Here is a 25,406-nt window from a genome sequence, read left to right as displayed (position 1 = left end):
ACCTGGGCTTAAGTGCCTATCTCCTCAGTGTTTGCATTCCTCTCATTTTTTAGACTACAGGAAATGATAAAGAGAGGAAGAAACCCTCTGTTTGCTTAACACCCTGGAGTGCTCAGAGCAGGACATCTCTGCCAAATTCTTCCTCAGGTCAGAAAGAGGTAACAGGTTCCCCTCACTTGAGAGCTGGGAAGAGCTGTTCAGTCCAGTCTCCCGCGCAAAGGCAGAAAGGAAGTCACTGTCCAGAGATTTTAAAGCAAGGTGGCTTTATTGCGGGGAGGGGGGCCTTGGTTCCCTACAGAGACCTCTAGAAATGGGAGTGCTGTTTCCCCTCTTAATGTACCTTTTCGAAAGAAAGCACCTTGGGCAGAAGGGGGAGGGCACAGAGGGAGCTGGAAGGGGAGAGAGGAGTGAAAGGTACCATTTGTTCAAATATCTGTTGAGCACTTAATGCTCGTAGGAGCCAAGTCTGTAGCAGACAAGGGCAACTGGAACTTACGGTCCAGCCAAGGGTCATCCAAGACCCCACCTGTTCATGTCCACCGAGGAGTGTGGCTTCCTGAGAGCTGGCAGGTGCGAGCCAAGAGCCAGCCCGCCTGGTGCACTCGGAAGGCTGAGTACAGCTGGCGAGGAGTCACACTTGCACTGGCAGGGCTGGGTGCAGAGCCCTGCCTGGCACCCCCCCAGCCCCTCCTCGGATGCTCCCCAGCTCCCGCTGCTTGGTCCAGGACAGACTGTTTCGGGGTATCGGACATGGTGGGTTCACATCAGTGGCTAACTGAGGCAGGGTTACTTAATATGTGGCTCCACTCCAGAATGGCGTTCTCTAACGTCAAGAAACTGTTTATTGCGCAGTCTCATGCAAGGATGGACGCTTTTCACATCTCCTTACTGACCACGTTGAAATAATTCCTTAAGGAGTCTTCTCTTGCTTCCTTTTAATAAGGATTATCATGAAGTTACACAGGAAGACGGTCTCTTTGGCTATGCTTCATGCCCCCTGTTCTTCCTGTCTGAATTATACGCGATCTAGGTATTTATTCAATAAAAACTCACATGACGCCAGGCCTTGCAGAGCTTTCCCTGGAATCAAGTCAGGAAAGGGCCCTGCCCTCAAGGAGCTGATGGTGTCGACAGGAGAGGCCATCACAGCCCAGTGCGGGAGGGGCTGCAGGGGGATGAGCAGTCAGGGAACTGGTCCCTGGGAGGGTCAAGGAAGGTGACCTCTAAGCTTGAAGGACTTGAAGGACAAGCAGGAGTTGGCCAGTAAAGGAGGGTGGAGGCAGGTGGAAGCGGGGAGAAGGAGAGAGGCAGGGAAAACAGTATTGCAAAGACCTGGAAGGTAACTGAATCGCAAGTTAAACCGTTAAAGCTGGAAAATCGTGTAAATCTCATGTGTGCTTTCCTCTGGGTTACTATGAGAATCAGATCAAACACAAGCTGGCTTGTTATTCCCCTGTCCTTGCTTCCCTCTGGGCTGAAGAGCTCTTGGGACCGGCCGTGGGTATCTCACCTGGACGCCTGAGAGTTAAGGGGCTTCAGGTTCTTTGAACACAAAGATGGCGCTGCCACCCCCTGCCTGGGGGACATGGTGGATGTGCATACAGATCTGCAGTGTTCCCGTCACTGCCTTTTGTCTGGCCCTCCCTGAGACGGCTATGCCTCTGCGAGGTGGGCAGGGAGTCAAGGCCAAAGGCCAAACCCAGGAGTCCTCATGCCCGGGCTCAGGACCTTAGCGTGGGGATGGCCAGGTTTCTGGCAAATCCTCCACCTTCCTTGTGGCCAGGGGAGAGTTGGCATTCTCATCAAACCATCAGTCCAGTTCCTGGGATAGAAATGACCTTGAAGTCATCGGTATGCAGTTCCTGGTGACATTGTGCAATCTTTAATAAATTCCAACAGTCATGAAGCAATTTGTTTCACATTTCATTAGAGTTTTGCTAGAATTACGAAAATTCCTCTTCCTAATGCCTCAATTTTCTTTTTCTTTCACTGGCGCTTTGATCTTAATAAACTCTGGCACCCACATACATAGGATAGTACCAGATGTTGCGTGTACGTACGTACACACACACACCTGTGGGTTCACATCTCGGCTGTATCACACACTGGGTTTGTGAATGTGCTTCCGGAGCCTCAGTTTCCTCTCCTGAAAAATTGGGGATACGATGGTGCCCTCCTCATGGGCTGTTCAGGGTTAAATGGGATCTTGTTTCTAAAGAGCTTTGTGTAGCGGCTGGCACCGTGTTAGCTTGCAATAAATGGTGGCTATTATGTGCATAGAAAAAAAAGACTACATGAAAATGTTGGCAGCATTTATCTCTAGTGGGTGGGACAATGGTTACAGTGAACATCTATTACTTTTGTAATCAGAGAAAAAGAACAATAAATGTTATTATTAATTTAAAAATCTGGCTTTGGCTTTGGTAGAAGGAACCTGCCGTTAATGTCAATGTACGAGCCAGGAAGGGAGACAGGGCCCCCGGTTGCACCAGGACTGCAAAGACAGACACCACCCGCCTCCAGTCAAAGAACAGGGACTGTGATAAAGGGAGAGACTCAGTCTGGCACCTAGAGAAACTTCACCCTCATCCATCCTTGCCGCGCCCTGACCACTGCTGTCTGGAGAGGCAGGCAAGGGGACTCGGAGAAAGTAACTCACAATGTATGGCCGCCTGTCCCATGGAGGGGGTGCCCCAGGGTTCTTAGCTGGAAATCTCTAACTCCACGGAACCACCCCAGGAGAGTGACATCTATTCTCCACTGGGCCTTCACTCAGCATCTGTCTCAGCTAGAAAACAAAACACACACTAGCCCAGGTCCAGCAGGGGCACTGTGAGTGTCCTAGTCTGGCATCCAGAACAATCCGGGCCCAGAACCAGGCTCTGTGTCCGGTTGAGATTCTTGACCGCCAGCCCGTGTGCCTGGGCAGCAGCAGGAAAGAACCCTCCTGGAGCTGCACGCCCCTCCAGTCCCCTTCTTGCTCCTCCTGGGCCATCCCCTGACCGGCAAGGAGCAGCAGAGTGCCCACGCTGCTCGGATTGTCTGTGGAACCGTCCGCTGCGCTGGGCCGGCTGCTGAGCTGCTTTCTTTCTCCTCCTTCCACACCCCGGAGCGGGGTTACTGCTGCAGCCTCCGGAGGAAAATGCCACCTCTGTTTGGGAGACAAAGAACAGAGTGGCTCCTTGGGTCAGCTGCCTCTCCTCGGCTGGCCGGCTTCTGGCCTCCCCCAGGCCTCTTCGGAGGCCTCCTAGGAGGAGGGCCTCTGGGTCCACACCAGGAGCCACCGCGGCTCCTGAGCTGCTCCGCTCTGAATGGGTTTTCGCTGGAGCTTAAAGGAATATTTTACGTTAAAAAATCTCCGGTAGGGGGCTGGCCCCGTGGCCGAGTGGTTAAGTTCGCGCGCTCTGCTGCAGGCGGCCCAGTGTTTCGTTAGTTCGAATCCTGGGCGCGGACATGGCACTGCTCATCAGACCACGCTGAGGCAGCGTCCCACATGCCACAACTAGAAGAACCCACAACGAAGAATACACAACTATGTACCGGGGGGCTTTGGGGAGAAAAAGGAAAAAATTAAAAAAAAAAAATCTTAAAAAAAAAAAAAAAAATGGGGCCGGCCCGGTGGCGCAGCGGTTAAGTTCGCACGTTCCGCTTCTCGGCGGCCCGGGGTTCGCTGGTTCGGATCCCGGGTGCGGACATGGCACTGCTTGGCAGCCATGCTGTGGTAGGCGACCCACGTATAAACTAGAGGAAGATGGGCACGGATGTTAGCTCAGAGCCAGGCTTCCTCAGCAAAAAGAGGAGGACTGGCAGTAGTTAGCTCAGGGCTAATCTTCCTAAAAAAAAAAAACAAAAAAAAAAATCTCCGGTAGCTTGCCTCCTCTAGGAGATGTTAATTTGTCTGGTGGGGGCGGTGGGGGTGGCGGGTGGCGGCAGTGGCTGGAGAGGCAGCCCGGCCTACGCATTCCTACCAGAGCTAGTGAGAGAGTGCGTGTGACCATGTATAAAAGTGCATGTGCGTGTGCCCCAGAGCATGTAAGAGCATGTGTGAAAGTGTATCCTAGGGTTTAAAAGAACGTGTCTACTAGAATGTGAGCGAATGTGTGCTAGAGCATGTGAGAGAACACGGGGGTGAGCGTGTGGAAGTACTTGTGTGAAAACATGAGCACTGTGCAATAACACGAGTGCAGGTGTAAAGTGTGTGGGAACATGTGAAAGTGCACACACATACTATCTAGAGTGTATAAGAGCGTGAGTGCTAGAATGTGAAGAAAACACGTGTACTAGAGTTTGTGACTGTGTCAAGGACAGTCAGGGAGCACACGTGAGAAGTGTCTGTGCGTCCTAACCAGAGCGTGTTAAAGTTTTGTCCTAGGGTCTGAGGATGTGCCTATGAGAGTGTCAGTGCAAAAGCACATATGTACGAACTAATGTAGGAAGCGTGTGAGAACTGTGAATGCGTCGTGTGTACTAAGTAGAGCCTGTGTGCAAACAGAGATGTGAGAACATATGTGCACCAGTGCGTGAGAGCCACAAGCACGCATGCCGACGCGTGTGCCCAGCAGGTGAGCGCTCACGTGCGCACTAGCGCGCGGGGCGGGGGCGGGAGCCGGCGGGAGGGGCCGGGAGGGGCGGGGCGGCGGGAGGGGCGGTGGGGTGGGCGGCCCCCGCGGGAGGGGCGGGAGCGCGTGCCGGAGCATGTGCGGGAGCGCGCGCGCGCCCCGCCGCCCCCCGCCGCGGTCGGAGCCGGTTGCCATGGGAACGCGCCGCGGCCCGAGTTAATCATTTCCTGGGGAAAGTGTGCGGGAGGGGCCCGAGCGGGGCGGGAGCGGGGCGGGCGGAGCAGGCGGCGGCGTGGAGCTGCCTCCCGCCGGCGGGCCGGGCCGGGCCGAGCCCCGGGCGCTGCGGCGACGCCGGGATCCTGCCTCCGCCAGGCCGGTGAGTCGGGGGCCCGGGGGGGCTGGAGGCGGGCTGGGCGCGCGGGGGCCGCCCGGGCTGTTGTTCGGGGTGCCGCGTCCGGGCCCGCCCTGCTCGCGGGACCCCCTGTCCGGTCCCGCCGTGGAGCGCGGGGAGGGCGCGGCCGGGAGACCCAGCCCTGCGCTGACCCCCGCACCGTCCAGCCGAAGCCGAGGACCTTGCCCGGAGCAGGGCATGGGGGCGGCACGTCCCCTGCGATCAGAGCAGCCTCGGGACCCCCCTTCCGATTTCTTTGGCCCGGGAGAGCCAGACCCTGCCGGGGACCCTCGTGCCTGTCGGCCCCGCGCCCTCCCCGGGCGGAAGGCCCCGCACCCGCAGGGCTCCCTGGAAGGCTGCAGTCCGGGCCCTCCCACCACGTCCGTGCCCTGGGCCGTTCGCTTTCCCCCTCGCGGGGCCGGGGGTGGGCGGGCCAGCCCGCGGTGAGGAAAGAGGGCCTGGGCCGCTGTCCTCCTGGACAGTGGGGGATGGAGCCCTTGACAGCGGCAGCCTGGGGGGTCCCAGCCGGGAGGGCGAGCCAGAAGCTACCTCCTTCAACCCCCTGTTGTGAGTTGGAGCAGAACTCTGGCGCAGTGAAGGGCCTGGTTCTGGGAGATTTTAAAGAGGAAGCTGCATTTAAATTCTCAAGTACCGTTTGCAGCCTTCCCCACCCCCCAACGCATCTGTCTCAAGGTTGGGGGTGGTGGCCACCCCTGGACTTTGACCTTCCCTGGCTATCCCTCCGCCTGAGGCTGTGTGAGCACCTATCTTTGCCCCGGTGGCGTAGTCCCCATGCCCTTGATAAAGTAGCTGTCTCCTTGGCCAGGGAGAGTCATTTGCAAGGAATGCAGTGTCAGAATGGGGCCCTGTATTTGCAGTGACTTTAGGGATGAAGGGTGGTGAGTTCTGCTGTCCTTTTGGACGCTAGGGAGCAGAGACCTTGAAATCTGGGTTGCCCGGGAAAACCCAGGATGTGTAACTGTGCGCAGGGGAGGTCCCAACCCCTGTCCAACCTCCCTGACCTTCTGCCCATCTCCGGGAGAATAAGCCCTCCCCAGCAGGGTCTCTGGGCAGTGGTCAGGTCTGTCCCCTAATCATTGCAATATCCCTGGTCTGGGGGCAGGAGGGCTGCAGCTCAAGGGCCTGGCCTCAACCGGGAGAGGCAGATGCCCCTCCCCCACACCTGGCCCCTCTGCATTCCCCCACCACTGGAGGGGGGTCACTGAAAAATAAAATGTTTGAGTTCTTTATGCATACCATTATTGTTCTGAACACTTTCTACATGCGTTGTCTAATCTTTACCCCAACCCTATAAGGTGGGGTTCCCCCATTTTTCAGATGGAGATAATGAGGCACAGAGAGGCAAAGTAATTCTCCTAGGGTCACATATCTAGTAGGTGGCACAGCCGGCTTCTGAACCAGCTCTTGATCATAGCCACTGCACTGTTATCACCCGTCACCCCACCCCATGACCTTGGTAGGTAGAGTTTTCAGCCTTGGGCCTTGCTACTTTTCCCCTTCACACCCCTCCGGCTGCTAAATTCAGCAGCCTTTTCCTCTTCAGGATCTTGCACACACCCTTCCTCTTTCTTCCTGATGTCTTCCTGGCTGCCTCCCCGACTTCCCTTCCTGAAAGCCACAGCAACATTGTCTGCTCCCGTCCCTGCCCCTCAGACTTCGATAACGTCCTTAGAAATCTTCCCCCTCAACTGTGGATCCAGCCTTCAGCGCCCTGTGCCATCTCCCCTGCGCCTTCTCACCTCCCCAGCAGCTCGGCATGCAGGTGGAGCCTGTCTCTCTCCTCGCCCTTTGGGCAGCCGGTCCTCGGGGTTGGTTGTGTGGCCAGCTCTGTGCCAAGCAGCCTGGAGAAGAGGGAGTCTGGCCGCTCCCCCGGGTTCCTTCCACTCCGCACTGGTCCACCTCCAGTTCCTCAGTGGAGCCGGCCCACATATTTGGATTTGCCCCCGCCCTGTCCTTTGGGCTGCAGTCCTGCCCATGTCCCACTGAGACTAACCCCAGGAGACGCAAGGAAGGCAGAGACCGCGACTCCCTAGCCAAGAGCCTGGCATTCTTCCAGGACTGTGGTGACCAGCTCTTGGGGCCACCTGTCCCTGTACTCTTACTTCTTTTGCCTCTCGATGTTTCAGTCATTCCTGCCGCTCTGTCGACCCAGCATGCTCCAATCTCTCCTGTTCTGAATACCACATGCTCTTGATTCATCCTCTCCTTCCCATCCTAGCCAAACTCCCCCAAAGAGAAGGAAGTGGCTGCTTCCTCTAGGCCCTGTCCGCCCCGTGGGCTCTCCCAGGTCTGCCCTCTGCCCTGCTGCACTGATTTTCCCCGTTCAAGAGCCCCCAGGGGCTGGCTTCCGGTTCAACCTCTCTGTGGCGTCGTTCTCTGGGGATTGACCATCCTCTGCTTCCCGCTCACTCTCCAGTCGCCTCTGAGGGCTCTGTGCCTGCCTGCTGCTCCCACCACCTCTCTGACCTTCCTTCCCTGGCTGCCGTCCCCCCCAGAGCCAGCTGTCCTCCCTGCTTGCCTCTCATCTTGCACGACCTTTGGTGACCACATCCTCACCTGTGGCATCAGTGACCTTTAGCCTCCCAGCTCTTGCTCCCTCTTCCAAGCTTCGGTCCGAGGTTTTGTGTGTGTTCAGTGCCATCGCTGGGTGTTTGGGGTGGCTGTAGCCGCAGCTCTGGGCTTGTGCTGCGGGGCTGCAAAGAGGAACCTGCTGTGGGCGCTGCCCTCAGGAGCCGTAGAGCGTCAGGGCAGGTGGACACCGTTCAAACACACATCTGTACTGCCCCGTGGCAAGTGGTCAGTGCAGGGAAGTTTGGGGAAAGAGGTCTACAGCCCAGGTGGTGCCATTAGGAAGCCCCTCCGGGGTCTCCCACTCCATTTTAAAACCCAAAGCACACTCAACGTTGCCTTTCTGAGCTGACTTCACTTCTTCTGTAAATGGTGTCCGTTTGTCCCAGTCTGGGACTGTAGCGTGGTCACCTTAAATGCCCTCGAGGCTGCTTTGCACACATCCGGTGCTCAATAAAGACTTGTGCAATGAACGCCTGAAGCCTGCTCTGTTCATTTGCTCAGTTCATAAGGGACCTGAGGGGCTTTCCATCCCGGATCCGTGCTCCCCACCCCCACCTCCATTCTCCCACAGCTCCTGGTGCCTCCCCTGCATCCTGTTCTGATTGTGAAGGTCTGTTGAAATGTTTATCTTGCTCCTGACCCGGAGCTCTGGGGCCACGTCTCTCCTGATCAAAGAAGACCCGTGGCAGATGCCTCGCACACAGCGGGCACTCAATAAATAATTATTAAATGAAAAATGAATGAATCTTTGTATCTCAGTACCTAGCGTGGTGCCTGCCACGTCGTAGGCACAGAGCGAAGGCTGGTTGAATACATGAATGAGCTGACTTTAGGAGAATTTGCTATATATAAACCTAACTTGTCGTTGGCCGCAGTCTGGGCCCCTCCTGAGCCCCTCCTCAGGGAGATGTTTCTATCAGAGCATCAGCTGCCTGGCTGACAGGCCTGGGGCAGAGGAGCCTGAGCACAAGGGTTAACTTCCTTGGCTGAGTGCAGTCGGAAAATAAGGCGAAGTAGAGAAAAAGGATCAGATTTACAGAGATGCTGTTGACTGGTGCCTCCTCCACGTGGGGCTGTGACGGGGCGTGTCTTCACGCTGCCAGGCTCAGAGTGGACGGGCTGCCATGTGGGGTCTCCACAGTGTGCTGCAGACACACCTGACGGGGCCCCCTGCCCACCTCTGAGCCTCCCCACTCGGGAACAAGCACGCCAAAATGGTGACAGGCCCTGTTTCTTCCCTGAGCCCTGGGGGTCCTTGGGGGACATTGGATTGGGGGCAGACCTTCCAGATGGCTGGCTCCCATCTGCCTGGCCCGGGGTCTTCAATCTCGTCTCCCCCTGTTCTTTCTGCAGGCTGCCGGGGCCCCGGAGGAGACTGCTGAGCCCCGGGCCATGGTCCCTTCTCGCAGGACGTGGAACCTGGGAGCCACGCCCTCGCTGCTCGGCCTGTGGAGAGTGGGCCGGGCCGGGGAGCCCCAGCCGGCAATGGCTCGCCCCGCCCCAGCCAGCCCGGCTGCCCGCCCTTTCCCACACACCGGCCCGGGGAGGTTGAGAACTGGTGAGTCCGCATTTTTAAAATGCCTCTTTATTTCCTTTCCTTCCTCCAGATACCAGAGATGAGACTGGGCTTTCTCGCAAGTTCCTAGGCTCAGTCAGAGCTGTCAGGTAATTACAGGGTCGCGGGCAGCCCGCGAGGTGGGCGTGGATCAGGGTGTCAGGCTGGCTGGGCGCTGCTGCCCTGCGCCGTCGGTACCAAGAGAGGCCGTGGACGCCGGGTTAAACTTTAACGCGGTCCCTAGAGCAGAGGGAGAAGCCACAGTTGACCACGCGCTCCCGGCCCTGCTGGATCTGGAGGGGGGAGCCTGCCGTCCTCCATCCTCGGCGGGGAGCTCGTGGTCTCGCCCGGTTCTGCCTGCGGCTGGTAAACAAGGTAGGTGAGGTGTCTGCCCGGCGCCCTGCGCGGCACTGACACTTGATCCGGCAGGCTGGCCCACGGATAGCGAGAGGAGTGGACTGAGGCTGCCCCGGAGTGTGGCCTGGCTGGGTTTGGGTGTCATGCACTCAGTTTTAGGTGTCCTTCAGGGTGGTCTCTGTAGGGGCCCCAGCGGCAGGTGGGCGGTGAAGGAGTCCCCGAGTCTGGGCCCCGCTGTCCCCTGGGGGAGCTGTCAATACCAGCTCTCCTTTCTGGGTGAGGTCCCCTGGTGCCTCCAGCATCAAGACGTGAGTGGCTCCTCTGATTCTGGGTGGAGGCTGGATTGTCAGGGCTGGGGAGCTGCCCCGTGACTGTCTCCCGAGCTTGGCTTGGGCAGGTGGTCCTGGAAGTGTTGGGGGAGGGGGGTCTTCAGGCAAGATGCCTGAGGGGTTTGCTGTCTGTTGCTCCTGACCTACAGGGAAGGGAGATTAGATTACCAGCCTGTCTGAGCTAGCAGAGTCCCTCTGACCATCAGGTCCAAGTCCCCAGAGGTACAGGATGGGAAACTGAGGCCCAGAGAGGGCACACAGCAAACTCCTATTCAGTTCCCTCTCTCCTACCACATTTGTGACATCAGTGGCAGCCAGAGTGATGCTTCCCAGGGTCTCTCTGCAGGGGACAGTGCACCTGGGCTGCCTTGGGGGCCTCTGGGAAAAGCCTGGGCTTTGGGGTCAGGTAGCCCCAGTTCTCTGGAAGGGACTGAAGATGGTTTCTGCTCAACAAGGTTGTCCTAAGGATTCTAAATGTAATATGAATGGGTATTGCTGTCCTGGTAAAAAAAAAAAAAAGAAAACAAGAAGCAAAAAACAAAAAGATGTTGGAAAACTAAAAAAACCCAAAAAACAAAAACACGGAAAAGTGTAAAAAACAAAATAAAAATCACCTGTAAGCTTGTCACTGCCCATTTTATATAGTTCCTTCCAGTCTTGTGTGTCCAAGACTATAGCCTTTATAGGTCTATTAAATGAGTATTATGAGGACTGTATGACCATGCAGACTTTTATCCACTTCTAAAATTCAAGACAAAGGTCAAGTGAAATCCTGGGTGTGAGATGCGAAGCGCCTGCCCCTGGGTGGAGTGTCAGCCTGCTCTGTGGCCCGGGCCCCCACCCCTTGAGAGGGGTGGGCCAGCACAGGGTGGGTTAGCTGTGGGATTGCAATCCTGGCTCCCTGGGACTGTGGGCATGTCGTTAACCCTTCCAGACCTTGGTTCCTTGCCTGTCAAGTTGGCAGAAAGCTCCCCACTTCTGGGGGTTGTTGTGAGCAGCTGATGTGGTCCTCACAGCCTGCATTTGCGGCCGCTTTCCGGGTGCCTGGCACTGTGTGAGCACTTTCTGTGTGTGACCCCATTTGATCCTCACCACCGGACTGTGAGGTTGGTTCCTCACCCCTGTTTTATTGATGGGGAAACTGAGGCTCGAGAAGGGCATTAAGGCCTGGAAAGCACCGGGCCGGGTGCTGGCAGGGTGCATCCCAGGGTGCTGGGCTCTGCAGCTTGCCCCTGGGAGGGCGAGCCCCCTCTCCCAGCCACGTCCGACCCCTCAGGCTGTGGTGGGGGTGGTGGGGGTGTGGAGGCCATAGTCAGCTCTCTCTCCATCCGGTGAGGGAGGCAGTGTGTCAGAGGCACGAGAGGATGCACTTTAGCTGGTCCTGCATATGCTTTTGGAGGCCGCAGGGACCAGGCCACCCAGCGTGGGGTTGGTCGGAATGAAGGCAGGGCAGAAATTGCCACCTAGAGGCGGCCTGGGTAATTAAGCCGCGGCCGGGGTGCACCTCCTCTGAGGATGAGCGCAGCCCGGTTGGTTGGCTTGCTTCTGCTCTCTGTACAAAGTGCTCGTGAGCAAGTGCCAGTCCCAAAAGCCACTGGAGGAGGGGAGCCCCCCGGCGGGGTCTGGGGCACCTGCCAGAAGAGAATCTTGGGGCGGCTTTGGGTAAGACAGGAGCGCAGGCCCTGCTGTGCCAGGCCCTCCCTGCACGCAGGGCAGGCGTGTGAGGGCGTGTGGGTCCCTCCTGGCCGCGCCCGGGCCGGCCCGGAGTGCAGAGCCGAGCTCCGCCACAGCCCTGTGGACGGCAGTCTCTGGCCAGGCGTCCAGCGGTCTCACCTGTCTTCTCTGTCCTGGGACAGGGCGTGGAAAAGACACCCCGGCTGGCGGTGACGAGGACTCTGGTGTCCACAGTGCAGGCCGCCCGGCCCTGGCTCAGTGCCGGGCCCTCAGCGTGGACTGGGCTGGCCCCGGGAGCCCCCACAGGCTCTACCTGACCGTGCAGGTAAGCCCTGGGGCCTTGAGGAACGTGCGGGGTGGGGCCGCATCTGCCCTGGCCCTCGGAGCTTCAGCGGCTGGGGCCCCGACAGCCCCTCCTGGGAAGGAAGCACCCGGGCGAGCTGGGGACCTGCCTCGGGCCCCTGTGCCAGCTCCCTGCAGCACATCCGCCTGGTGTATGGAGCAATTTGCTTTATTAGTTTATCTCAGGAACATCTCACGGCCGAGGAGGGAAGCTTTGCAGACACTCCCCGGCTGAGGGGGAAAGTGGGGAACGTGGGGCTTCAACACAGAAGCTTCTGGGGAGGGGGGCAGGCTTTTGGGGTAGCTGTTTGTGCCCCCTTGGGCGTGCAAGTCGTTTAAAGTGGGAATTCGAAGTTAGATGCAGGGCTTTGCCAAATCGTGGGTCCTTTTCTCAGCAACTGACTTTCAAAAGACAAACTTTACATAGGTTTGTATATTTGGTTGTAGAAATAATACATAACGATAGCACTAATAGTGGCTACTATGTATTGAACACTGACTTGACACCAGGCCCTGTGCCGTGTATTATATATCTCACATCAGTCCTCATAATCCTCATAAGAATCTCAAGTACCACAGTTACTGTTTTATCTGAGTTTTATGGATGAAGTAATGAAGGCTCAGAAAGGTTAAGTAACTTGCTACTGGTCACACAGCAAGCTGGGATCTGACCCACTAAACATGATGATTTTTATAACAAATGGTGTAAAGAATTCACACAGGGCAGAGACGCAATATCTAGAAACTGAATGCCTCCTATAATCCTGTATCTGAGAAATCCACTACTGAAAGTTTGGGGGTTATCTTTCCTATATAACTACTTAATTATATTTATGTGACTCATTCTTTATTTTATGTACTGTTCTGTGTCTAGCTCCTTCCCTCAACAGTCACCTTGGTGATTTCTTCCTGCATGTCAATATATGGAGCACCGCTTCATTCTTTTAAACTGCCGCGTAATATTCTACTTCAGGGTTTACTGTAAACCATCTCACTAACTGTCTGTGTTATTTCGATTGCAATGAGCACTTAAACAAGTACCTGCGCATTCGTGCAGCTGCAGCTTTGAGCGATTTCAGGACAGCGCAGGCTCTGTGCCTCTTAAATGAAGGCCTTTGTTAACAGATGTTTACACAGTGCTTGCTCTGTGCCGGGTCGGGTGCCCTGCTAGGTGCTGGCACACAGCACAGAGGAGAGAGGAACCTGACAGCCTGGCAGAGGTGCTCCAGTCGTCAGATGATCACCAAGGAGGGAACGCAGTCTGGGCAAGGGTGTCGACGCAGGGGCAGAGGGTGAAGGACCAGGGGTGTCTGGGAGTGTTCCCAGGGTGCCCCCAAGAAAGGTCGTGCGTGAGATGGCCCACCTTGAAAGGACGTGTGCCAAAGGGGGGGCGGGCGCGGGTGTGGGAAACACTCGTGCCCTCTGAGCGGGTCCTCCTCATGCAGACGGGAGTCCCTGGCCCAGGCCGCGTGGGGCCCAGGCCCTGATCAGAACAGGGGCCAGTGCTTGATGTTGCTGCAGGCACAATATTGTGCTTCCGGGTTTTCTCGGCCCTTCTCATGCAGTTCGTCTGAAATGGAACCAAATGGTCCTCCATTGATCTGTAAGGTCTGTGAGAAAAGCAGGTCTGGTGTGGGAACAGTTAAGGAAACCGGAGAACCCGTTTTTTTCTCTGACTCGAGCCATTGGTGGTTAAATCGGGAGGTGGTCAGAAACTGGCTGCCTCGAGTTGGGCGGTGGCTCTGTTCTTGAATCTTGATTATGGGCTGTTGGGCTGTGGTTGCGGCCGAGTCCTGGGGTCAGCAGATCTGCTGAGGATCTCTGAGAAACTCCCTCCAGCGACCGTCTCCGTGACCCTGTCTTCTGGGTCCCGGGAAGCTCCATTATATTTATGGTGCTTCGAGCTTGGGGATGTGAGACCAAAGGAGGGACACGGGCACAGTGAGGTGCCCCCCCCCCCCCCAGCGTCTCAAGCTGTTAAAACCGGAGATGCTCCCTCTGGAGACTCTGCAGGAATTTCCCACCCCCCCGGGGCTGTCTGCCCTTCCTGTGGCCTGGCCAACAGGCCAGAAATAGTATAACCTTCGCTCTGGTCGGCAAATGGAAGCTTCCAGCTGTCGCCATTGTCGCCGTCTCTGACAAGCCGGCTCGTGATGGAGCAGCAGTTGGTCAAAGGGTGGGGACCAATAAAGTCGGCAGAATTCTCCTAAATGCGAGAGGTGTGCTTCTCAAGTAGAAGGTGGGGTCGAGAGGGAGTGGGTTGTGGACTAACCAGCCGGCTGAGGTAGCTTTTCGAGTCTTTTCAATTCCCTTTACTGGCTTTTGGATGATAAAAGTAAAAGATTTGAAGATTTCAGAAATAATGTAACGCTGTTGGCTGCCTGACGTCAGGTTCTTCCTGTGCACCAGACGCTTTGGGGCCTTGGCCTAAGTCATCGCAGTTACTCTTTGCACCAGCTCTGTGCGACGGCTGGTCGTTCTGTTTGAAGACTCCAAAAGCGGAGTTTCAGGGAGGGTTAGTCACTTGCCCACAGTCACACAGCTCACAAGAGGCAGCTTCCCACCCAGGCCTTTCCGACTCTAGACTCGAGCGTTGTTTGGCAGTCCTGGGCTAGTGCTGTCTGGCAGTGGGAGCAGCTGACATCATGGGGGGCTGCCCTGAGATCGCCGTGGTCCTGATGCCACTGGACGGGCCTGTGATAGTGGGGCTGTGGACCCGAGGTGAGTGGGCCACTGCGCTGGTGACTCATCCCCCACTGAGCCCTTGGGGACGAACAGTGAGCATCACCTGGGATTTCTAAGTGCCTAAGAACCTTCTTCGCTGGTGCAGAGAGCTGGCTGCCAACGGGTCCAGGAGAATGTGCGGTCTTGCCATGGGATGTGGGCACATTTTCTTCCAGACTTCAGGCCTCCTTGTCCCCACCCACCCACACAGTGAGGGATGGACCCGCGGGGCCTGGGGTCCTCGCCAGCTCCAGGAGTGCACCATCCTCAGGCTCGAGGGGGTTCCCCTCCCCACTGCAGCCCCCTTCATGTGAGGATTCTGGTTGTGTCTTGGCAGCAGGCCCTGCAGGACAAGGGGTGCAAGAGCAAGAGTCAGGGGACGAAAGAAGAGACGTTCCTGAAGAGGCAGGCGCCGGGCCCCAGGCGGGACCGCGAGGCCCCGGAAGCTGGCGGCACCATGAATGTAGAGAAAACAGGTAAAGGAGGTCCGCCCACCGACCTGGATCAGCCCTGGCTGAAGCCGGAGGGGAGGCTCTTGTGGCATCTGAGCTGTCCCCACACACTGTCCTCCTCATCTGGAGATGGTCCTGCCAAACCCTGGCTGGTCGACACGGAACTCAGGGACCCCAGCCTGCCTTTCCCTGCTCCAGGGACACCCTCCTCCCGATGCCACCAGAGGCCCTACTGGTGATAAGAGGCTTTGGCCAGCATGGGCTGGCGTTGGATTTCCCTGCTTTTTGTCTTTTCCCCAATGCCTGTCAAAAGCAGGGCTAGGTGGCAGCCTCAAAGACGCCAGCGCCTGCAGATAGAGGCCTGGCCCCTTGCATCCCTGGGTCCACTGGGGACCCAGAGGCCCTAGGACTGGGCTCACTCTGCTGACTCAAGGCCGGGAAAGGGGAGCTGGTGGCTCCACTCTTTTCTGACAAGGCTGACTGATTCTAGAAGATTCTCCGGGTCCTTTTTGTGGGGTTTCCCAGTAGGAGTCCTGAGCCCCGTGGTCATTGGGAAAGGACATCCTCAAGGGAAGGGCAAGAATGTGTGGAGAAGAAGGAGTCGGTCCTTCTCGTTTTCCTCCTCCTGTCACCAGAGCTTGCTGTGCGGCAGGAGGAGCTGCTCCTCCCCTGAGGTAGGGCCAGAGCCACGTGGGGGTCTGGCCCACGTGTGGGTGGATGGGCCTTGGGAACGGGGCATCGTCCAGCCAGCCAGTCAGGCTCTCCTGATTTGCCAGAGGAGAAAGGCCAGCTCCAGTCAGGAGTGAGGACTGGCCCTTGTCCCTGAGCCGGGCCTCCGTCTCCCTGAGCTGAGAGCTTGCGAGGGGCGGCCCCGGCAGGGTCTCCGGGGCACTCTCTCTTGAAAACTTGCCCTGAAAACTGACCTCCCGAGAGGGTGCAGCCTCCTTGGTGCAAGGCCCCTTGAGTCCCTGGCCCCCAGCTGCCTCTTTGACCTCCCCTCCCACCCCTCCCTCCTCCTCTGCCCTCCCTTAGTGTTTTCAAGGCCCTTTCTCCCCCAGCAAGCTCTCTCCAGCCCCCTGTCAGCGGCCCTGGCATGTGGACACTGTGCTGACACCAGGGTGAACCCACTGAGCCTGGGCTCTGTGGTGCCTCAGAAACTTCTGTGATCTGAGCAGGGTCCTAGACAAGAAGGGCTCGTCTGCATCCTGTGGGTAACTCGTGCACACCTGTGCATCCCTCACGGGTTCCAGGCTCCTTTCCCAAGACTGCTTCTTGGGGCAGGGACTGTTGTCCCCATTTCACAAAGGAAGACCCTGAGGCCCCTCCCACACGTCTCTCGCGTGGAGAACCAGCTCTTGGACCTGGAGTCCAGGGTGCTCCCTGCCGCCCCACAGCAGTCCGCAGAGGGCTGAGGGCCGTGCTGGTCACATGCTGCTCGTGGCAGCCCCGTGTGCAGGTCTGGAATCATCCGTCTGACCTCACTCTCTAGAAGAGAGCAGAAGCTTACCCAGCTGTGTGTGACATGCACTCTGTGTCACGCGCGGGCCCTGCGGCCAGGGCCACTAGCCAACCAGTGAGTGCTGCGGTCCAGCTCTCTAGAGGGACGTGAGTGGGAGCCGTCCCGCAGGGTTGGAAGGAGGGAGAAGCCAGCCTGTGGGTGCTCTGCCTGCTGTCTTTAGAGTGGGAGCAGGGCCTTCTCACCGGCCACCTGTCCCGGGCACCGTGCTGAAACGGCCGCCAGCCGGGAACCTGCTCCCCCGCATGCCCGGCTCCAGCCAGTCCCAAAGCCAGGCGCCTCTTGGCCTCTCTGCAGTCTCGGGAGCTCACTGCTGCCTCCCTGTGGTCAAAGCTGCCAGCGGCTGTGTGACTTCAGGCGCAGGTGGCTTCCTTCACAGAATCTGGGAACCCCCTAGTCCTGGCCGCATGGGGACCTAGTGTGGGGGAGCCCGGAAGCTCTGGTGTTCCAAGGGAGACGGGAGGCTCACCGCCAACAGATGCTGCTCTCTGTGCTTTGCTCTGGGACACTGTATTCAGCCTCTGAGCGGTCAGGCCAGGACCCCATTTGGGCTGGCCGCCCTTCCACCCTCCCCCCTGCCCCGCTCTCCTTCCTCCTGAGCTCCTCACCAGCTCCCGCTTCAGGGACCGCGGCCATCCTTGTTGCCCTGGAAGCAAGCCAAGACAAGCATCCCTGGCCCCATCAGCAGGTCCCAGGCCTTGATTCTGTGTCTCTGTCCTTCCATTTGTCTGTCTGTCTCTCTCCTGCTCCTGGTGACAGGACAGTGGAAAGCCACGGGCGGAGGAGGACTCAGGCTGAGGCCCCTCTCACCCCGGTATTTATCACTTCCTTGTGCCTGTGCGGCCCCTGTGCTCGGTCCTGCCGAGTGCAGGTGTCTGTCCCAGAGCGGGCCTGTTTGTGTTCCTGCCCACATGCTGCGTCTGCCTCTGTGTCCTGGTCTGTCTGTCCCTTGCACACGCACACCCTCCCCGGGCTCCCTCTCTGTGTGCAGGTGACCACCCTCTGCAGAGGGCAGGGGGCAGGCTGGGGAGCCCCTGCGTCTCTTCTGAACTCTGGAGAGGGTTTTGGGTTTAAGAGAAATCGTGTTCCCACAAAAGTAGTCTTTTCCAGGGAGACAGCCCCGGCCTGTCTCTGCTGTTGCCAGAAGGCATGTCTCTCTCAGCTGAGTCCTTGCAGGCTGGCCCTGGAGAGGGTGTGGCCCCTCAGACCTAGAACACGTGCTCTGTGGGGTGTAGTCCCTGACAGTTGCTTTCCTTAGTCCCGATCCCAGAAACTGCCCGCTGAAGTGGCTTCCCTTTCCTGGCAGGCCCCCCGAGGCCCCTGGCTGTAATCCCTGCTGCCCCACCCAGCTGCCGCCTCCTCTCAGCCTGTGTCCCCTCCCCATCCCCGATGGCCCGCCCTCCTGCCGGGCCCCCTCTCCTCCACCAGGACCGCACCTCTGCCACCCGGCTGATCGGCCGCACTTTGCTCATAGGTGGGCGGCTCTTTGGCAGCGGGAGCTGCACCAGCCTGTCGGGGCCGCCAGGTGCAGCCCCCGTGGTGCACAGGATGGTGGAGGCCATGTCCCAGCTGCGGGAGGAGAAAGTCCAGCTACAGGAGGAGCTGGCGGCCCTGCGGGAAAGGCTGGCCCTCCACGACAGTGACCAGCAAGCTGCATCCACCCAGCTGCAGAACCAGGTACCTGGGGAGGCTGGGACGGGCAGAGGCCACTGCCCACCGTGGAGTAGGTCAGAGGACATTGCCCGGGGCACCTGGAACCCACCAGGCCACTGCATACTAGACACATGCGGCCTCCTCTCCTTGTTCGGGAGTGCACAAGAGCATGAGATGGCAAGCATCAGAGGCTTGGGCCTCCCTTCCTGGTCATCCTGTGCTCCACTCCTCATGGTGACCAGGGTTCAGGACCTACCTCTTCAGAAGTGACGGGCTGCGGTGTAGATGTGAGCGGAGCAGGAAGGCGCTGGGATGCTTCCTGCCCCGAGGCCCGTGCTGCTTTGTCCCTCCCATCTTCCTCAGTGCCCTGGATGGGGCAGCCCGAGGGAACAGAACTCACTGCAGAGGACACCCAGGGAAAACTGGCGGGATGGAGGGGCTAGTGTGAGTGCCCAGGGAGAAGGGAGCTCCAGACCCCTGGAAGCTGGGAGAGCCGAAGGTTTTTGCTGGCGAGCATCGTCTCCTTCGATGGCTGTCCCGAAGGACATCTGGGGACCCTCGGCCGTGAGCCGCACGCCCTTGGGGCTGGCCGCTGGCCCTCCTCTGCATGCCTGCCTCCTTTACCCTTTTCCCTTCCCCACCTCCTCCTTTCCTGGGGCTCAGCTCCCCATGCCCATGGTTGGTGTCTGTCTCTCGTACCTGTGTCTGACCCTCCCTCTCCCCCAAGGTCCCCACCTTGTCTGCATATCATGCCCACGCTGGGTCCCGTGCCCTGAGGTCTGGGCCGGGGCTCTCTGCGGGAAGCCCTGCTTCAGGCGGGGCCCAGTTCCTTCTCTGTCCCAAGAGCTAGGTGCTCTCTCCTCCAAAGAGGTGACCCAGCCACGTGGACCTTCTGCTCCAGGGAACATCACTGAATACCAAGCCATCTTCTCAGTTCCAGGGGGAGCAGATGTTTTCATGCACTTTTTAAATGCAACATTTTTTCCAGCTTCCGGGTGTGTCCTCTTCTCAAGAACCGTCTGTTCTGACCACCCCTTGCTGAGTTGGGTGGATCTCCTCGGGGTGTCCCTAGTGCCCTGTGACCCCATTATTTGCCACCTCTGTGCCCGTCTGCCTGCTGACGGGGGCTCCTCCACATGGGGTGCGACACACCAGCCTTGCATCCCTGTTGCCTCCTGCGGTGCCCGCCCGCCTCCCTCTGTCAGACCTTTGCTGGGGGCCTGTCTATACTAGGCCCTGAGCTCAGCCCTGGAGATGCCCAGGTGGACAGGCGCGCCATGGCCCGTGGAGGCCGCAGGCTTGGGGGGAGGCCGGATGTTTGTCACGTGCACCCACGTAAGGCTGGGAGAGGAACAAGGGCTCAGCAGGTGGGCAAACACACAGGGCATGAGGGCTTGGACCAGGGGGCTTTGTCAGGGAGGTAAGACCTGTTGGGGAGGTCAAGGACAGCCTCCCTGAGAAAGTAGCTCTGGAGCTGAGGTCTGGCACGGAGCAGGGGAAGTGCGTTCTGAGCTGAGGGAACAGTTGTGCAAAGGGACTGTGGCAGGAGGAGCAAGATGAGTGTAAGTGTGGAACCAAGGCTTGTGTAGCTGGAACGTGGTGCCGGGAGTTGCCCTGTGGGGCCATGGGGCTGGTCTGAGACCCACCTTGCAGGGGACACACGTCTGGCCCGCAGTGACAGCTCATCAGCAGCTCTTCCTTCCCTGACCTTCCCCAGTTAAGGCTGTCCACTTTTCAGAAGAGTTTTTTTTTTTTTTAAAGAGCTTTATTGAGATATAATTCACATAACATAAAATTCATCCCTTTAAGGTATACAATTTGATGGTCTTAAAAGTGTATTGAGATGGTGATGCAGCCATCACCGCTATCTAGTTTCAGAGCATTTTCCGAAATTCCCTAAAAAGACCTAGTCTGTTGCTCCCCATCCCCCTCCCCCAGCGCTGGCAACCGCTAATCTGCCTTCTGTTTGTCTGGATTTGCCTTTTCTGAACATTTCATATAAATGAAGTCATAATAATATGTGGACTTTTGTGACTTTAAACAAGTTTTTAAAAAAATATCTTTTCCCTTTTATTAGCAAAATCTATTACTTTTTAGAGGGAAAGTTGACGGTGAAGCATCCCAGCCTTTCTGGGGTCTTGGAGCCGCAGCCCTCCCCTCCCCTCCCCTCCCCCTCCCAGCCCCCTCCTCCAGCCCCTCCCTCCCCTGGATGGTCTGGAGGGTTCCAGATGCTTCCTGGTCTTTGATCACATCTTAGCCTTGAGCTTGCTGACTGCCAGCTCTTTTCTGGAAATTTCTCAGGGGATGCTCCTGAAGCTCCAGGTCTCTGAGCCGCTCTCTGGAGGGTCCGACCCTGTGGAGCTGGGCCAACTGCGTGGGCCTGGAGCCTAGATCCTGACTTTGGCACTGCTCGTTAGCTGTGTGACCCTGGCCTAGTTAATCACCGCTCTGCGCCTCCATTTCCTCTTCTGTAAACTGGACTCAGTAGCAACCCGACGAGATGATCTGGTGTTATTGGCGTCGCCGCCACCAGCGTCGTCGTCCCTGTGAAGGGTTTTGAATTTGGACTCACGTGAGCTGGATTCTGGCCCCGGCTGTGCCACTCGCCAGCTGTGCAGCTGCAGCAGGTCCTGTCCTCTCTGAGCCTCCACTTCCCAGTCTCTGAACTGGGGCTAATAGATGTTGCTTTGTGGTTTTTGGGCGGATCAATTGTGAGACTAGGAAAATGGATGGTAAACCGTAAAGTACCATGCCTTGTGAAGTGTCCCTCCCATGTGCTGCGGCCTCCTGGCAGCCTCGCTGTGGTTCCTAAGAAAAGCTCTGCCTCGTTCTCAGCTTTGCCCAGACTCGCCTCCTGAACGTGGCTGCTTTCCCACGGTGCTCTTCCTGAAAGGCAGTGTGGCCTAGTGGTTAAGAGCGAGGGCTCTGTGGGGGTCACTGAGACCCGAGTTCCACTTGGTGGTCAGGTGACCTTGAACAAGTTGCTTAACTGAGGCTTAATCTCTCAGAACCTCAATTTTTCTTCCTGTAAAATGGGGATAATAGTGGTACCTACCTCACAGGGTTGGGAGTTCAAAGTGATGATCTTAGGAGGCCCCCCTGCTGGCAAAGCTGATTCAGTCTGTATGTTACCACCCAAGGGGGCTCGTCTGCTCGCTGCAAGACATGCCAATGGTCAGGAGGGAAGGTGGTGGGAGAGAAAGGACTTTATTACAGCTTGCCAGCAAGAAGGAAGATGGCCCACTCATGTCCGAAAGGACCTTCTCCCAAAGCAAAGACTACAGGCCAGTTATATACATATATAACGGGGGCCAGCCTCCAGGTGGGGGAGGTGGGTGGTCTCTGGGTGGGGCAGACATCTGGTCCCAGTTCCTGAGAGTCCTTTGTTTCACTGGATGTGCCTCAGAGAATGGAGCAACTCCCTACACCCTGATCTTTCAGTTGTCATTGATGACGGTATCAGCATGGGCTTTCTGCCCAGGGGTCATCACATTCCTAAGAAACTCAAAAGAACAAAGTTATCATCTTAGAGCAGCTGGGAGGGGCCGTAAAATCTACAGAGCACGTCTGGGCTAGTCAGTCAGGGGTCATTCAAAGTTACAGTATAGTTTCCTTTCTACAATATGGCTTCTCTTATATCAAGCTTGTGTTGACTAGTATCAAGTGGGGCTGCCGACGACAGTGTTGGAAGCTGGCTTGTGAGGGCTGCGGGAGTCTCTCCAGGCCTCCCCGCGGGTAAGTGTCGGGGGAGATGTGTGTCTTCACGGCGAGCCCGCTGTGCTCCTTGTGGGGAGCACTCAGGCCAAAGGTCCTCAGTCCTTGGGTGTCTGGCTGAACAGGCCGCAGAGGCCACTGGGCTCAGGCTGGCGACTGAGGGAGGCTGTGGCTGGTCCGATGACCCTCCCCAACCTTGACAACCACAGCCCCAGGCCATGTCCTGGTGGCCTTGAGCCCCCCTCTCCTCTTGAGGATGTCCCTGGAGTGGTGGCCTCTGTGTTCCCAAGACCCCTTCCATGTGACGCGCCCCGCCTGCACCCCACCCCTTAGTGCCCCTGCACCTCCAGATAGGACGTGAGAGACTGTCGGACGCCACAGACACAGACCAGGTCTGGCCCTCAAATGTGTCTTGCTTGTTTTCTCTGCTTCCTTTTTTTTTTAACCATTTAAAAAAACTGTGGTAGGGTCCACATAACCTAAAATTGACCATCTTGACCATCTTTAAGTGTACGGGTCAGTGATGTAAGTACATTCGCGTTGTTGTGCAGCCTTCACCAGCATCTGTCTGCGGAAGTCTTTTCATCTCGCAGAGCTCCGTCCCCATTAAACACTAGCTCCCCGGTCCCCTCTCCTCAGGCCCTGGCAACCGCCATTCTACTCTGTCTCGATAGATTTAGTATTCTGGGTGCTTGTATCAGTGGAATCACAGTACTTGTCTTTCTGCGACTGGCTTATTTCACTTAGCATAACGCCCTCCAGGTTCATCCATGTAGTTGCAAATGGCAGAATTTTCTTCTTTTTTAAGGCCAAATAATATTCCATTGTATGGATATACCACATTTTGCTTATCCATTCATCCATCAGTGAACACTTGGGTTGCTTCATGTTTTCGCTATTGTGAATAATGCTGCCGTGAACATGAGTGTGCAAGTACTCTTTGAGACCCTGCTTTCAATTCCTTTGGGTGTATACCCAGAAGTGGAATTGCTGGATCATATGGTAACTCTATTTAAAATTTTTTTTTTAAAGGTATGCTTTTTGGTGAGGAAGATTGGCCCTTAGCTAACATCTGTTGCCAATCTTCCTCCAGTTTTCTTTTTTTTTTCTCTCCCCAAGGCCCCAGTACACAGTTGTATATCCTAATTGTAGGTCATTCTAGTTCTTCTATGTGGGATGCTGCCACAGCACGGCTTGATGAGCGGTATGTAGGTCCGCACCCAGGATCTGAACTGGCGAACCCTGGGCCACTGAAGTGGAGCGCACAAACTTAACCACTTGGCCATGGGGCCGGCCCCTATTTAAAATTTTTTGAGGAATCTACCATACTGTTTTCCACAGCGGCTGCACCATTTTGCATTCCCACTAGCAGTGCCCAAATCTTCCAATTTCTCCACATCCTCACCAATATTTATTATTTTCTGAGCTTTTTATTTTTTTTAACAATAGCCATCTTAATGGGTATGAAGTGATATTTCATTGTGGTTTTGATTTGCATTTCCCTAATGATTGGTAACATTGAGCATCTTTTCATGTGCTTATTGGCCACTTGTATGTCTTCTTTGGAGAAATATTTCTATTCAAGTCCTCTGCCAATTTGAATCGGGTTTTTGTTGTTGTGTTGTAGGAGTTCTTTATATCTGCTGGATATTAGCCCCTTATCACGTAGATGATTTGCAGGTAGTCTCTCATTCTGTGGGTTGCCTTTTCATTCTGTTGATAGTGTCTTTTGATGCACAAAAGTTTTTCTTTTTTTTATTTTTTTTCTTGGAGGAAGATTAGCCTTGAGCTAACTACTGCCAATCCTCCTCTTTTTGCTGAGGAAGACTGGCCCTGAGCGAACTTCCGTGCCCATCTTCCTCCACTTTATATGTGGGACACCTATTTTGCCAAGTGGTGCCATGTCCACACCTGGGATCTGAACCAGTGAACCCTGGGCCACTGAGAAGCTGAACGTGCGAACTTAACCACTGCGCCACTGGGCCAGCCCCTACAAAAGTTTTTATTTTGATTAAGTGCAGTTTATCTATTTTTACTTTTGTTGCTTTTGCTTTTGGTGTCATGTCGAAGAAATCATTGCCAAATCCAGTGTCATGAAGCTTTTCCCCTATGTTTTCTTCCAGAATGTTATCGTTTTAGCTGTTACCTTTAGGTCTTTGATCCACTTTGAGTTAATTTTTATAAGCGGTGTAAGGTAACAAATGGGTCTAACTTCATTCTTTTGCATGTGGATATCCAGTTTTCCCAGCACGTTTGTTGAAAAGACTGTCTTTTCCCCATTGAATGGTCTTGGCACTCTTGTCGAAAGTCATTTGACTGTATATGAGGGTTTATTTCTGGGCTCTCTATTCTGTTCCGTTGGTCTATATGTCTCTCATTATGCCGGTACCACACTGTTTTCATTACTGTAGCTTTGTAGTAAGTTTTGAAATCAGGAAGCGTGAGACCTCCAACTTTGTTCTTTTTCAAGATTGTTTTGGCTATTTGGGGTCCTTTGAGATTTCGTATGAATTTTAGGATGTTTTTTCTATTTCTGCAAAAAAAACGTTGCTGGGATTTTGATAGAGGTCGCAGTGAATCTGCAGATGCTCTGTGTAGTATTGATGTCTTAAGATGATTAAGTCTCCCGTCCATGAACATAGGATGTCTTTCCGTTTATCGGTGTCTTTGATTTCTTCCAGCAACGTTTTGTAGTTTTCAGTGTACAAGTCTTTTGCCTCCTAGGTTAAGTTTATTCCTAAGTATTTTATTCTTTCTGAGGCTATTGTAAATGGAATTATTTCCTTAATTTCCTTTTTGGATCGTTCTTTGTTAGTGTATAGAAATGCAACTGATTTTTATGTGTTGATTTTGTATCCTGCAACTCAGTTGAATTGGTTTATTAGTTCTAATTGGCCTGATTTTTTAATGACTGAGTTAGTTGCCAACGTTTAAATTGTAGTTAAGTTCACATAAAAATCTGGACTTCCTTTTTGTCATAAAAGATTGGCAGATGTGGTACTTCTGGGCTGACATTCCTGTGTGGCACCCACTGCCTGGAGCCTAGCAGCAGCTCCCACCTTTGGCGGAAGTGAGCATCCTTCAGTGTGCCCCCGCCTCCTCCTCCCTCCTGCCCCACGCCTTGCCAGACAGCCTCACTCACAGGCCCTGCTTCAGCTGGCCCGCGTGCATTCAGCTTTCTTCCTACGTGTATTTACTGAGCACCTTCTACGCACCGGGCACTGGGAGCACAGCGCCTACACAACAGACAGACGTCCCTGTCTTCACGGACTAGCGTCCTAACAGTAGAAGTTATTATGTGCTGGGCACTGTCCTCAGTGCTTCACATATATTACTCCCTTAATCTCACTTAATCCTCAAGACATCCTCAATATGCGGTAGCCTCATGATACACACGAAGTAACCGAGAGGCATGGCGAAGTTGAGACCTGTCCAGGGTTATCCAATGTCTGTACCAGAAACCTACGCCATCCGGCCTGAGAATCCATGTTCTAACTGCCCCTCAGTGCCAGAAGGACCCGAATGTGAAAACTCGGCAGTGGAGGCAG

The 25,406-nt window shown here is 55.8% G+C and overlaps 1 protein-coding gene and 1 long non-coding RNA gene across 20 annotated transcripts in view; one reads left to right on the top strand and one right to left on the bottom strand.

Moving 5' to 3' along the window:
* KIFC3 (kinesin family member C3) overlaps nt 1-25,406 on the top strand; it is a 65,331-nt gene that overhangs the window by 24,779 nt on the left and 15,146 nt on the right. For 2 of the 19 annotated variants that reach the window (XM_070261878.1, XM_070261879.1), the window contains exons 2-3: nt 8,896-9,100; nt 11,640-11,782. In XM_070261878.1, the coding sequence (XP_070117979.1) occupies nt 8,896-9,100; nt 11,640-11,782 (348 nt within the window). Of the gene's footprint in view, nt 1-4,663; nt 4,936-8,895; nt 9,473-11,639; nt 11,783-14,860; nt 15,000-17,965; nt 18,169-25,406 lie in introns of those variants that run through there. The other 17 variants (XM_070261882.1, XM_023637070.2, XM_023637069.2 and 14 more) reach the window with 17 other exon arrangements.
* Nucleotides 1,855-7,200, bottom strand: LOC106782944 (uncharacterized). Its single transcript, XR_001380358.3, has 2 exons — nt 6,711-7,200; nt 1,855-3,151 (listed from the first exon to the last, which is right to left on the bottom strand). It is a non-coding gene; the product is annotated as an uncharacterized lncRNA (long non-coding RNA).

This window comes from Equus caballus, chromosome 3, assembly GCF_041296265.1.
Source record: "Equus caballus isolate H_3958 breed thoroughbred chromosome 3, TB-T2T, whole genome shotgun sequence".
Classification (NCBI taxonomy): domain Eukaryota; kingdom Metazoa; phylum Chordata; class Mammalia; order Perissodactyla; family Equidae; genus Equus; species Equus caballus.
The sequence above is the reverse complement of the archived record's forward strand: the minus strand, read 5'-3'. Positions and strand labels throughout refer to the sequence as shown.